Source organism: Parasteatoda tepidariorum, chromosome 4 (assembly GCF_043381705.1).
Source record: "Parasteatoda tepidariorum isolate YZ-2023 chromosome 4, CAS_Ptep_4.0, whole genome shotgun sequence".
NCBI classification, from domain to species: Eukaryota; Metazoa; Arthropoda; class Arachnida; order Araneae; family Theridiidae; genus Parasteatoda; species Parasteatoda tepidariorum.
Window position 1 is genome coordinate 29,826,061 of NC_092207.1, and position 14,056 is coordinate 29,840,116.

The window sequence follows — 14,056 nt, forward strand, 5'->3', positions numbered from 1 at the left end:
TTTGAATATATATATATATATATATATATATATATACCTGTAACCTTATCCCTCCATACATAACGGAGAAGTGTGGGTACATTTTCCTTCGAATGATCTAAAATAAATCCCAGAGAAACACATTTTTAAACTGAATAAGAACTGTTGCTTGTTGTGAGAAACCAATTGCAGATTTGAAATCGGTGATGCAAAAATATCTAAGATTCGTTCTAAGTTCTCTTGCAGCTGAAATGAAAAAAATCGTCCACTAGTGTTATCAGCGTGAAAGTAAATTAAATCAACATAGAACTTCTTATTATTGTAAATAATAACTCAATTATGTTCAAATAACCAACTATATTTAAATTTCCTTTCACAGCGGTCAGCCTATTTCTTATGTGAACTATACACCTGAGGAAATAAAAACATGGTAAGTTAAAAATATGTTTTATATTCAGTGAAAAAAGCGACATCACATGATATCACATTTTTATTTACATTAATTAACCATGCTCAAGTGTAATAAAATATTCCTTTTCGAGAAAAACTAATTGGCAAAAGAAGTTAAAATTTCGCTGATTTAGCTATCTCTTAAACTTCACTCATTTTTAAAAAGAGATGCCAACTGATTCGACGAAATATTTTAAAAAACGGTAGAGAACGCAGAATTTCGGCTTATTTCTCAGACATTTTAAAAGGCTCAACTGTAACAAAGTGGCACACGAGCCTTTGAATTATTTAGAAGTTGTGGTGAGTAAAAAGCCAATAAATCGAGTATACTAAACCAAGAATCTTACATTAAAAGCATACTACTCGAATATATTTTTCCGCCGTTCGGAGTAAGTGGACATTTAACCAGTAGATCTTTGATTTCTGTATACGTATTCCAGTTACCGAATTATAGTTGTGATCAAACGCAGTTCATGATAAATGTTTAAAAAAAAAACAAGAAATACTTTTCGTGTCATGAATTTTGCTACCACTTTAATTGTTTTAGCAGGATCCCGGAGTTTAATAAAAGGTTCCGCCGTTCTCACATCTTGTGACATACTGTGACAAGGCTTTTATGAAAAAAAAGTGGTAGCACATTTATGATTAAATTAACTAAATATTTTATTCTTCTAGTTACCCATTCGGTAAATATTTTAATAAATACGAATATCCATGCGACCGGATATACTTTATAAGTACCTATTTCTCTCGTATAAAACGACGACATCTCTCCTGACAAAAGTTACTATCATAAATTACCTCGACCATGAGTTCCCCCGTCTAAATAAAAGGTAACTCATGCCTAATCGAATACATTTTATTTTATAGTTTATAACCATCGTTGAACATCCGACCCAATTTTGGGTTTACGACTACCAATGTTCAACATCGTAGCCTTGTAATTTTGAACCCAATCCAGAAGACAAGGGAACACCTGAATCAAGCGTTGAGAGAAATCTCTCCTTTGTGGAGGACTTTTTGATTGAAATAACACGCATTTGCGTTACATGCAGAGGAAAGCTACAAAAACTTCCCACGGTTAGCCTTACGGCAAGAGGACTGTAACCCATAATCCATCTACCACTGAGGATATATTATGTCATCACTGTGGTCGGTACGAGCCAGGTGCGGAATTCGTATCGACCAGTCATCGCTGGGATCAATAATTTTAGAATATATGTTTATATTTATAAAAAAAAATTATTCAATATTATCTTCCGCTATCGAAATCAAATTTCATACCTGTCGTCTTCGGATCTATATATACTTACTTCGGATCTGTAAAATTTATATTAATATTACTACCACTTTTTAATTTTTCCCAGGTGCGCATAAGCCCTTTGTTAATGTATCATTGGCAGAGCTGTCTTGTTTCTGCAAAATAAATTCTCCTAATGAGACACTTTTAACACCACTTTTTTGTTTTAAAAATAAAAAGAACGTTCTCTTAAAAAATCTCTAATTACGAATGGATTTCAAACCAGTGTAAAACAAATTGAGAATGAAAATTTTCCAATAATTACTGCATTTAAGAAAAAAAAATTAAATAAAATAACTACAGATCACGTTAATTAATTATAAGATCAAAAACAAATTGCTGCATATTCCCCGACGTGCTTCGATTGAGAAGGAAATGACCTCATAAAAATAATGGACAATGATTGAGCTTTTGGCTAAATTACTTTAAAGTTTGAGGAAATAACCACGCGATTAGGCAATTGAATAAATATTCATTTTTAATATTAAATATTCATTTTTGATTATTTTCAAAATATTTAATTTTTAACAAGATATTATTGGAAATTCAAGGACACTAGATATTTATTTCTAATTAAGATAGTCTATTTCCGGGTTATTTCGTAATAAAATTGTCTATTTCATTGCTATTTCCTGATAAGATAGTCTATTTCATTGTTATTTCCTGATAAGATTGTCTATTTCATCGTTATTTCGTAATAAGATTGTCTACTTCATCTATTTCATCGTTATTTCGTTGCAAGATTGTCTATTTCATCCATTTCAGCGTTGTTTCGTAATAAGATTGTTTATTTCATCTATTTCATCGTTATTTCGTTGCAAGATTGTCTATTTCATCCATTTCAGCGTTGTTTCGTAATAAGATTGTCTACTTCATCTATTTCATCGTTATTTCGTAACAAGATTTGTCTATGTCATCTATTTCACCGTTACTTCGTGATAAGATTGTCTATTTCATCTATTTCATTGTTATTTCCTGATAAGATTGTCTATTTTATCTATTTCATTGTCATTTCACAATCAGATTGTTTATTTCGTCTACTTAAGCGTTACTCCGCAATAAGCTAGTCTATTCCGTCTATTTAAATGGTATTTCGCAATAAGATATCTACTTTGTCAAATAGTCTATTTCATAATAAGATTGTCGCTTCAATTTCAAAACTTCCATAGACAAAAGATATTATTAAATCTACCTTGAATGTTTAGAATTCTGAAGAAAAAAAATATCCTTGCGAAAATGAAGAAAATAAACTTTTTTATATTATTTAATGACATTAATGTACAATAAGATTAATATAAGATTAATGTATATCTCATTTTGTTTCACTTTCGACATGTAGTAGATGTGCGTCGTTTAATCTTCAGCACTGTAGCTTTTCAGATTGAGCCCTACTCAGAGAACAAGAGAATCCTTAAATCAAATAATATTGCAAGAAACTATGTTTCATTGATGTCACTTTTGATATAAAAAAACTAATTCGCATTTGTATAATATAAGGGAAAATCAAGGAAATCTTCCATGGTTTACCCAACGGCAAAGAAACTTTAATCCAGGGTGCATCGACCATTGAGAGTGGTCGTTGCTAATTGGAACAAGTGCCCAAATCAACCAGCTTAGCTCTGCAATCGGTAAAATTTAGCAGTAATATAGCGTACTATATGACAAAAACAAAATACATTTTTAACAAGTTTTTTCACAATTTGATTTCCCTTAAAATCAACTTTTTATGGGATATCACATTACCACTTTTTTTTTTTTACATGGAAATCTCGTTAAAGTAAAAGTCATGTAATTTGTAGCTTATTTTGCAACTCATATTATGTAACAAAAGTAAGTTTTGTAAAATTTGATCTTTTTTTAAACCAAATTTTCTCTTTAGAATTTTTTTTTTTTAAAAAAAGAAATACACAAGATATGGCAAATAAAACAATTTTTTTTCACAAGATTGGTCACAATTTGATTTAACTTAAAACTGAATATTAAATAGGTAACGAATTTATTTTTTTATTATATTTAGCCACTTTTAAAAAAGCCTTTTTTTTTACACAAAACATTTTATTTGTTTCAATTATCACTAAAAAAGTTATTTTTCATAAGCTGTTTCAAAAGCTTTTTCTTAAAAATATGCTCATTTTACTAAACTGAATCATTTCTAGGGGAACTGTTTTTACGCACTTGAAAGCATTGTACCCAACACACGCTTGCAAAGAGTTTTTAGAGAACTTCAATCTACTCATCAAGTTTTGTGGATACAGGTACAGTTTTTTTAAAAAAGTACTTTCAATTTTTTCAAAAAAAATTATAACAACAATAATTTTTTTAATTATTTGAATTATTTGTTTATTTTACAGAAAAGACAACATTCCACAATTGGAAGATGTGAGCCGGTTTCTAAGGCGTACGTATATCACTATAGTTTATATCAAATACGTATATCAGAAAAAGATGTTTCTGTGTATTAGGCTGTTGTGTCGTGAAAATTTTGTAAATTTGTGAAGTACCAATTTGAAAACAATATTAAGGAAAAGTTTGATGTAAAAATGCTTAATTCGGAAAAATTGTGGCTCATTACTATATAGCTCCAAGTTCTCCTTTTATCACTGATTTAATATTTAATTCTCGATTTAATAATTTCAATTTAAAAGGATTTTGATCATTACTATATGTAATTAAACTAATCACTATAAAAAATCAAGTAAACAAACCGTTTATCACCCTGTGGCGTAACTACCACTTCAAATATTAAATACCAAATCACTAGTATATAAGACATGTTAACTAGATTCTATCAAGAGGTACCTTTTGATAGATGAAGGTTGACATTGTCTAATATTATATACCTTTTATCATGCGTTTTTTATCAATGTAAATACGTAGACCGATCGCCATTCTCATCTGATTTTATACACTGTTTAGAATCCCAAAATATCTAATCTTATTATTTTTTCACTATTATGTACGCATGTCAAAGTAAATGAAATACACATTGAAAGCTTAGTATAATTGGTGCAATATCATAACTAATCTACTAATATAATACTGATCATAACTAATACAACTTAAATATATCTTAATATTTGTAAAATTTTATATAAAAAATATTAATCATTCCTCCCTTTTTTAGAAAGAACTGGATTTCAGCTTCGTCCAGTTGCTGGATATCTATCATCACGTGATTTTCTGGCAGGATTGGCTTTTAGAGTATTTCATTGCACGCAGTATATTCGACATAGTTCAGACCCATTCTATACGCCAGAGCCGTAAGAAGTTTCTTTTCTTCAAATTAATGATTCAAAATGTATTTTAACTTTGATATTCGTATGGCTGGATTGGCGTTTAGAGTATTTCATTGCCCGCAGTATATTCTATATAGTTCAGACCCATTCTATACGCCAGAGCCGTAAGGAGTTTCTTTTCCTCAAATTAATGATTCAAAATGCATTTTAACTTTGATATTCGTGTGGCTGGATTAGCTTTTAGAGTATTTCATTGCACACAGTATATTCGACATAGTTCAGACCCATTCTATACGCCAGAGCCGTAAGAAGTTTCTTTTCTTCAAATTAATGATTCAAAATGCATTTTAACTTTGACTCTCTTTCAATTGCAAAATGCTTTAGAGTCGAGTTGGAGTATTGAACAGTGAGGCAAGGGATAACAGTGAGAACAAGAGAAAATTTTAGCTACCGATCCCTAAAATAGTTCACAATTTTCCATTAATCTGTCCAGGAGATACGTATGAAAATTAAATTTTTTTAACTACAGGCATTGTTATAAATTAAACATTAGATCATTTAGCTTTTTCAAATATCTAAAAGTAACATTAATGTTGTCTCCAAACTAATAGCTCTGATTGTCTGATACGAGTTTCACTGAAAGTTTATTGCACTTTCTTTAATAATATTTATCTTCAATCGATTTTAGTTGAATTTTTCTCTCTCAATTTCTTAACAACAGGCATTGTTATAAATTAAACTGAAGATCATTCTGCTTTTTCAAATATCTAAAGGTGATATTAGTGTTGTTAGCTCTGATTGACTAATACAAGTTTCTCTGAGAGTTTATTGAACTTTTTTTTATAATATTTATCTTTGATCGATCATGTCAGACAAGCATAATCAGAATCAACGTGGTGTGATGTCACTGAATTTGTAGTTTGAAAATTTTCAGAAATCACGAATTTATTTTAATTATGATTATGTTTTTAAAAGGTGTTTTTATAAGGTAAACAATTATTGTTTTTATTTTCTTTCCTCTACCTTCTCTGGTTGGTTGGTTCTAATGCCACTAGCCATACTAGCAAGCCTGCTTGGTGAAACTGAGCAGATTTAAGACAGAGGCAGCGCTTCTTGTTTTTTCAGTGGCGCCATCTATCCTCCTCTTTTTCTCCTTATTGATTATCGACTTTTTCTTTGATCTCCCCTCTTTATCTATTTGTTAATTATTAACTTCCTCTTTTTCTAACACTTATTTAAATTCATTATTTTGTCAGTAAAACATCAATAAGAAACTATCAGAAACAAACTGAAAAAATATAATATAATAAGAGTATGCACAACAAGCACTATGAATCATAAAAACTGTTCCAATCCTTTTATCCAATTATCCTACTCGTATTAACGCTACCAGAGGGCGCCTGTCATGATTATGTATGTATAGAGACAAATTTTTCCGGCTTCATTTTTTTTTTTCAATTAAATTTTAAAGCTACGACGTTTTTTATTGTTAAAGTGCCGGGATAGCCTGGTCGGTAGGGCACTGGGCCCATGTCCAAGAGTTCGTGGGCTCGATCCCAGTCTGCCAAAGACTCCTCGTGTAGTAAATGGTGACTGATGCACGTTAATTCTGTTGAATCGCAAAGTGCTCCATGTTCCCATAACAAATCAATACCTCTGGGGGTACTGATTCAGGAGTTTTCTTGTCTTCTGGATTGGCTCTAAATTACAAGGCTACGCAGTTGAACATTAGTAGTAGTAAACCCAAAAATTGGGTCGGCTGTTCAACGACGGATATAAAATAGTTTCTTGTTCTGTATGTCCCGTAAAATAAAGTGACCAATATGGTTTTATAATCCTCTTTTTTAATACTAAAATAGTATCGCATCTACAAAACAAAATACTGACGTCACTCAGAGCATTACATTTATGTATTATCCTCAAATTATGCAGATCAAAGACTGCATGCAATGCTATTTTGGTCTCATTTGTAGAACTTTAATAATAATTTGATATTATTTGCTCTATAGAGATTGTTGTCATGAACNCCCATTCTATACGCCAGAGCCGTAAGAAGTTTCTTTTCTTCAAATTAATGATTCAAAATGCATTTTGACTTTGATATTCACATGGCTGGATTGACTTTTAGAGTATTTCATTGCACGCAGTACATTCGACATAGTTCAGACCCATTCTATACGCCAGAGCCGTAAGAAGTTTCCTTTCATCAAATTAATGATTCAAAATGCATTTTAAATTTGATATTCGTATAGCTGGCTTAGCTTTTAGAGTATTTCATTGCACGCAGTATATTCGACGTAGTTCAGACCCATTCTATACGCCAGAGCCGTAAGAAGTTTCTTTTCTTCAAATTAATGATTCAAAATGTATTATAACTTTGATATTCGTATGGCTGGATTGGCTTTTAGTGCATTTCATTACACGCAGTATATTCGACATAGTTCAGACCCATTCTATGCGCCAGAGCCGTAAGAAGTTTCTTTCCTTCAAATTAATGGTTCAAAATGCATTTTAACTTTGATATTTGTATGTAATAAGAAAAAAGAAGTATTTTCGTGTGTGGGTCTATATAGGAGTCTCTTTCAATTGCAAAATGGTTTAGAGTCGAGTTATAATATTGAACAGTGAGACAAGGGACAACAGTGAGAACAAGGGGAAATTTTAGCTACCGATCCCTAAAATAGTTCATAATTTTCAAATAATCTGTCCAGAAGGTACGTTTGAAAATTAAATTTTTTTAATTACAGGCATTGTTATAAATTAAACATTAGATCATTCAGCTTTTTCAAATATCCAAAAGTAATATTAGTGTAGTCTCCAAACTAATAGCTCTGATTGTCTGATACGAGTTTCACTAAGAGTTTATTGCACTTTCTTTAATAATATTTATCTTCAATCAATTTTAATTGAATTTTTCTCTCTCAATTTTTTAATAACAGGCATTGTATTAAATTAAACTAAAGATCATTCGGCTTTTTCAAATATCGCTGAGAGTTTATTGAACTTTTTTTTTAATAATATTTATCCTTGATCGATCATCTCAGACAAGCATAATCAGAATCAGCGTGATGTGATGTCACCAAATTTGTAGTTTGAAAATTTTCAGAAATCATGAATTTATTTTAATTGTGATTATGCTTTTAAAAGGTGTTTTTATAAGATAAACAATTATTGTTTTTATTTTATTTTCTCTACCTCTTCTTTTTATCCTTATTGATCATCTACTTTTTCTTCGACCTCCCCTCTTTATCTATTTGTTAATTATTAACTCCCTCTTTTTTTAAAACTTATTTAAATTCATTATTTTGTCAGTAAAACATCAGTAAGATACTATCTGAAACAATTAAAAAAATATTATATAATAAGAGTATGCACAACAAGCACTATGAATCATAAAAACTGTTCCGATCCTTTTATCCAATTATTCAACTCGTATTAACGCTACCAGAGGTGCCTGTCATGATTATATATGTATAGAAATAAATTTTCCCCGCTATATTTTATTCAATTAAATTTTAAAACTACGACTGACTTTTTTTATTGTTAAAGGGCCGGCATAGCCTGGTCAGTAGAACACTGGGCCCCTGTCCAAGAGTTCGCTGGTTCAAGTCCCGTCGGCCAAAGACTAAATGGTGACTGATGCATGTTAAATCCACCGAGTCGCAAAGTCCTCCATGTTCCCATAACAAATCAAAACCTCTGGGGGTACTGATTAAGGAGTTTCCTTGTCTTCTGGATTGGTTCTAAAACTGTTCAACGACGGATATAAAATATAAAGAAATGTTAATTGTTAGGGCACTGGACCCATGCTCAATAAGTCATGGGTTCGATACCCGCCGATCAGAGTCTCCCCGTGTAGTAAATGGTGACTGATGCATGTTAAATCTGTCGAGTCACAAAGTCCTTTATCATCCCATAACAAATCATACCTCTAGGGGTACTGATCCAGGAGTTTCTTTGTCTTCTGGATTGGTTCAAAATTACATGGCTACGGAGTTGAACATTAGTAGTCGTAAACCCAAAATTGGGTCGACTGCTCAACGACGGTTACAAAATGCATTCTTGTTCTGTATGTCCTGTAAAATAAAGTGACCAATATGGTTTTATAATCCTCTTTTTTTAATTCTAAAATAGTATCGTATTTACAAAAAAATACAGACGACACTCAAAGGATTACATTTATGTATTATTAGCAAATTATGCACATCAAACACGGCATGCACTACTAATTTGGTCTCATTTGTAGATCTTTAATAGTAATGTGATATTATTTGCTCTACAGAGATTGTTGTCATGAACTTTTGGGTCATGTTCCACTTCTTGCTGATCCCAGTTTTGCACAATTTTCACAAGAATTGGGTCTTGCATCTTTGGGGGCATCCGATGATGAAGTGGACAAACTTGCAACGGTAAGTGATTTAATACGATTAATATTATAAATTTGTTCACAATTGAATTACATTTTTTGCAATTTATTTCTTGTAACAATTACTTTATCAATAATAATTAAAGGAAGACTCTCTCTCTCTCTATCTATCTATCTCTCAACTCTCTCTTTCAATTCGACCGTTCAAGAGAGATGTTTGAAAAATAAAATTTTATCATTGATTAAGCAAAAACCACTGATATAAATTAAACTGTTGACGATTTTATTTTTTTAAACGACAACCTTGATGTCTGCTAGCTTTAAACTCTCATTAACATGAATATCGAGAAACATATATTCAGAAAGCCATGGTTCTATCATGGTTGAAATGGAACTGATCTTCTCAGAACTCCGATCTAAATCCCATAGAACACCTTTGGAAAGAAATTAGAATGCATATTACGTTGCTATTTAAATCTACCATCCTCACTGTCAGCACTCACTGCAGCTGTGGTGGTCACCTGGTTGTCATTTACTGTGGTAAACTATCAAATTTTGGTGGAAAGTCTTCCAAGACGAGTGCAGGTTGTCATTATAGTAAAAGTGGGACCAACTTAATATTTATATATACCTCTGCTTCCGTACCACTGGAATAGTTCCACTGTCCAGATAATACAAGTATTCAATCTGCACACCCAACACACATCTTGATGGTAAATTAAGTCCGTGCAGTTTTGTAATATCCAACACAGCAGTAATGAAATGTTCCTGATGTGTTGTTGGCATCGAGAACTCTTAACTTATAATATTGTGAATAATTAAATTTTTATAACATAATGCCAACTTGTAAAGGACAACGATTGTGTCTTTTTTTCTCATTCCTATTCGTGTTGCTTGGTTTTATTTATTCATTTATTTTGTGAATTTTTGTTTATTTTATTTACTTATTTTTGTAGTGCTATTTTTTCACTGTGGAATTTGGCCTTTGCAAGCAAAACGGCGAAATGCGCGTTTATGGAGCTGGTCTTCTTTCTTCTATTGCTGAACTCAAAGTAAGTATGATAAATTATTCTTGTACACATTCTCAAAAAAAACTTTCTCTTTTGATGATTCAGAAATCTGGGAGCTGTAATTAATAACTTTTATCAATCATTTCGTTACCACATCGCATTGACGAAATGCAACTCAAATTTTCGATGATTTAGAAATCTGTGAGCTATATTTCTTCCTTTTTAACGACACCAAATCACTTGGTTTATAAAGGAATGATGAATATTTAGTGAAACTACTTTCTCACTCTGGTGTCGTATCAGTACTTTCTGTTAATTTTTTTTACCTTAAAACCATTCGACGTGATGGTATCGTTTACCCACATCATCTTAAAGATACTTAAAATGAATTAATATACTTTACTTATCAAATATAATATGTTTATGAATTCGAAAATTGAGTGTTTTTAACATTCCATTTAACATGTTCTCCCAGTTAAGTCTTGAGTTGTGAAAGATGAATAAAAAAATATGGTTCAAATTCCTTTATTTCGTTGACTTTACAGCACGCTCTATCTGTATCAGCAAAAGTGTTGCCATTTGAACCGGAGAGAACATCTCAACAGACACCAATTATCACAGCTTTTCAAGATGCTTACTTTTACACTGACAGTTTTGATGAAGCCAAAGAAAAAATGAGGTAAATTTCTTTCACAAAATTTCTAGATCTCTGCAATTAATTTCTACGACGATTAAATTCGAACGAACTTCTAAACATATTAAATTTAAAGAAACCCCCTGATGCTCGAACCTTTATACTCGCATTTAAATGTATCAGAAACAACTTTTGAAGTCCTACTTTCAAACACTCTTCAATTCAGACGTCAGAGTTATCATAATGTCTTTGACAACTTTAAGCCTTGTTCCTGAAGCAAATTCTTCAGTTCCGTTAATAATCAAAACAAGTTTAAATCTCTGACCGCAAAGGGGGGTGAATTATTCATTTTCACAACCTCCTAAACGTAGAATCTTACCGAAGAATATTTAAGGATGACAAAGACATTAAGAAAATACCGACGTCAAATTAAGAGAGTATTCAGGAAGCTGATTTTAAATGTTGTTTCAGAAAAATGTTTAGAGCCGAGCACAGAAGTGTTTGACAACAGTTGGAGATTATTTCGAGATATGTTTAAAGAGTAATTTGATCAGTTTTGGAAGTCATAAGACACACCTTCTGTTAACCATTTCGCTTTATTAACGTTCTATGAGTCCTAAACTATTTATACAATTAGAATTTAATTTTCTTAATTTTTTAATATTTTTTAGAAAATTTCGGTAAAATATTACCAGCTCAAACCTACTTTTCTTCATTTTTTTATGGTCATTTGACTTTAAGTTGACATATTTTCTGATCCATCACCACGTACTATTACCATGACAAGTTATTTTGTTGAATTAAGCCATTGAAATATGATAAGTTATTTGAAATTTAACAAAAAAAGTAAATATTAATTTTTTTATTCACGCTTAAAAAAAGTGCCTCTAAATAAGTAAAAAAGTTAAAAAAACGAAAAAAAAAGTTTAAGTAAACGTTAGAGTAAAGAGAGTAGAGTTTAAGTGTATTCTAAGAACATATGAACATACCCAGACCACTCAACTATCACCAAGCACCTACTCCCCATTATTTTGGACTCTCATCTTTTAACAGAGATGGTAGGAATACCACGCAATTTTGATCCTGGTCTGGTGACGAGAACAGTTCCTGAGCTGCTGCCTCTCTCTTTGGACTTCCACGCCACAACCAATGAGAGACATATTTAACGTTCACCTTGCTGCGTATAGTGCGGCTTTGAGGTGAACTCCTCCAGACTAAATGTCTGGGGCTGTCTGCTGCTATGGTAACAAGCGAGAGCACATTTCTAATGGGGATGCAAAGGAGGAATGAAGGTGTCGATTGGTTTACTCACGCTAACCTATGCCAAGATCAAGACAAAACTATTCACCCACACTCCTATTCGAAGTGACTTTTTTCTCGTAACCATGGTACCCGCCACGACGCGAGTCTGATGTCTGGAGGAGTTCTCCTGATGGCCGCACTATATACACGCCGGTTGTTTTGTCGGCTGTCTGATTTGAACTGATTACCCCCCAGCTCTCCAACCGATTGCGCCAACGGAACGTTCTAAGAACTTATGCACTCATACCTGTTTTTTTTTAAAAAAAAATTAATAATGAAATAAGTTTTAAAAAAAGATTTTTTTCATTTTAGGGAATATGCTTGCACCATCAAGAGACCATTTGGCCTGCGTTATAATCCGTACACTCAAACAGTCGAGATACTGAGCAACACAAGAAAAATTGCCAATCTAGTCAGTGAGCTGAAGGGTGACTTATGCGTCGTTACTGCGGCATTAAAGAAAATTCGAGGGAAGAAATGTTGAACAATTAACGATTCGTTCTACAAGGCGATTGATTATAAAATGACTTTGAAGACATGCGACCTTCTGGAGAGCATACCGTTTGAGTGAACGGGATGAAGTTTTATACAAATATATTACGATTTTTACGTCCAAGAATTATGCTAAAAACGATGTCTTACTGTTAAAATTACAGAGACAAAATTCTCAAAAGGCAGCACCTACTTCTTTTGATTGAAGTGTGATTTTTACAGAGAAAAACTTGAAATGGCGTTGGAACGAAATTTTAACACAAGAAATGGCAGCATTTTTGCGTTTCACAAATTTTCGGCGCTTCCACATTGATTAGTTCTAGTAAACGCCCTCTCTGAAACAGTAGAAAGATTTTAATCACACTTTCTTCTCGTTAGTGGCCACGAAGAATGGCAGCTTTTGACGAAGGTTTATCGTCGCAATTTCTTGTGTTAAAAATATTCCATTTTAAGTTTTCTACTTTGAGGATAACGGCTAGATAAAAAAAAATGGGTGTTATTGTAACTGTGACCGTAGCCGAAAGAGCCACTCAGTAGGTGTTGCCTTTTGAGAATTTTGTCTCTGTAATTTTAACCGTAAGACATCGTTTTTAACATAATTCTTGAAAGCATAGATCATAATAGCTATGCATAAAACTTTATTCCTTTCACTCGAATGGACATGCTATCCAAAAGGGTCATATATCAGTAAAGTTAATATATAATCTTCCTGTATTTCTAGAACTTTTTGTTTTTGCTTTATTCTTCATCAAAATTCTTTCTTGGAATTACAGTAGTTAGCTTGTATGTTTATCCTCGCTTGTATGTTTGCTTTTATTATTATTAATATTGCTTTAGGAATCACGTTTAAAAACATGCTGAATATTTCCGTCTTAATACCAAAAAAAGTCTGCAAACGTTGGTTCTATGTAAGTCATTTTATTCTATTTGAGTTTGACTTTATTTGCTCTTCGTAACGGAAATTGTGACTTTTTGCAAAATATTGATATTGGTTGTTCTTGTACAAAACTACAATGTTATATAAGTCCAATTAATGTTATAGTAAAAATATATTAATCAATGAACGTAACTTAAAGGATTTGAGTAATTATCAGCCAAAAATCAACATTTACGAATCAATGTCAATGTCAAAATTTGAATTGATGCTCCATTTGATTCAAATTCGGGAATCACTATTTTAGAATCAAAAACTAACTTTCTAAATTAGACATATGGTTTTTAAAAATTTATAACAGCAAACGGTTAAAGTTAAGCAAAATAATTCTTGCAGCGAAATCCTGAGACAGG

The 14,056-nt window shown here is 31.9% G+C and overlaps 1 protein-coding gene across 1 annotated transcript in view; it reads left to right on the top strand.

Moving 5' to 3' along the window:
- The window catches only part of LOC107448718 (tryptophan 5-hydroxylase 1-like), a 64,699-nt gene extending 51,829 nt beyond the window's left edge, over positions 1-12,870 (top strand). Inside the window, exons 6-13 of the mRNA XM_043047641.2 lie at positions 359-409; positions 3,886-3,984; positions 4,081-4,127; positions 4,854-4,989; positions 9,248-9,374; positions 10,288-10,383; positions 10,887-11,020; positions 12,590-12,870. Coding sequence (XP_042903575.1) covers positions 359-409; positions 3,886-3,984; positions 4,081-4,127; positions 4,854-4,989; positions 9,248-9,374; positions 10,288-10,383; positions 10,887-11,020; positions 12,590-12,761 — 862 coding nt within the window. The 3' untranslated portion in view covers positions 12,762-12,870. The remainder of the gene's footprint in view (positions 1-358; positions 410-3,885; positions 3,985-4,080; positions 4,128-4,853; positions 4,990-9,247; positions 9,375-10,287; positions 10,384-10,886; positions 11,021-12,589) is intronic.
- Positions 12,871-14,056: the final 1,186 nt, after the last annotated feature.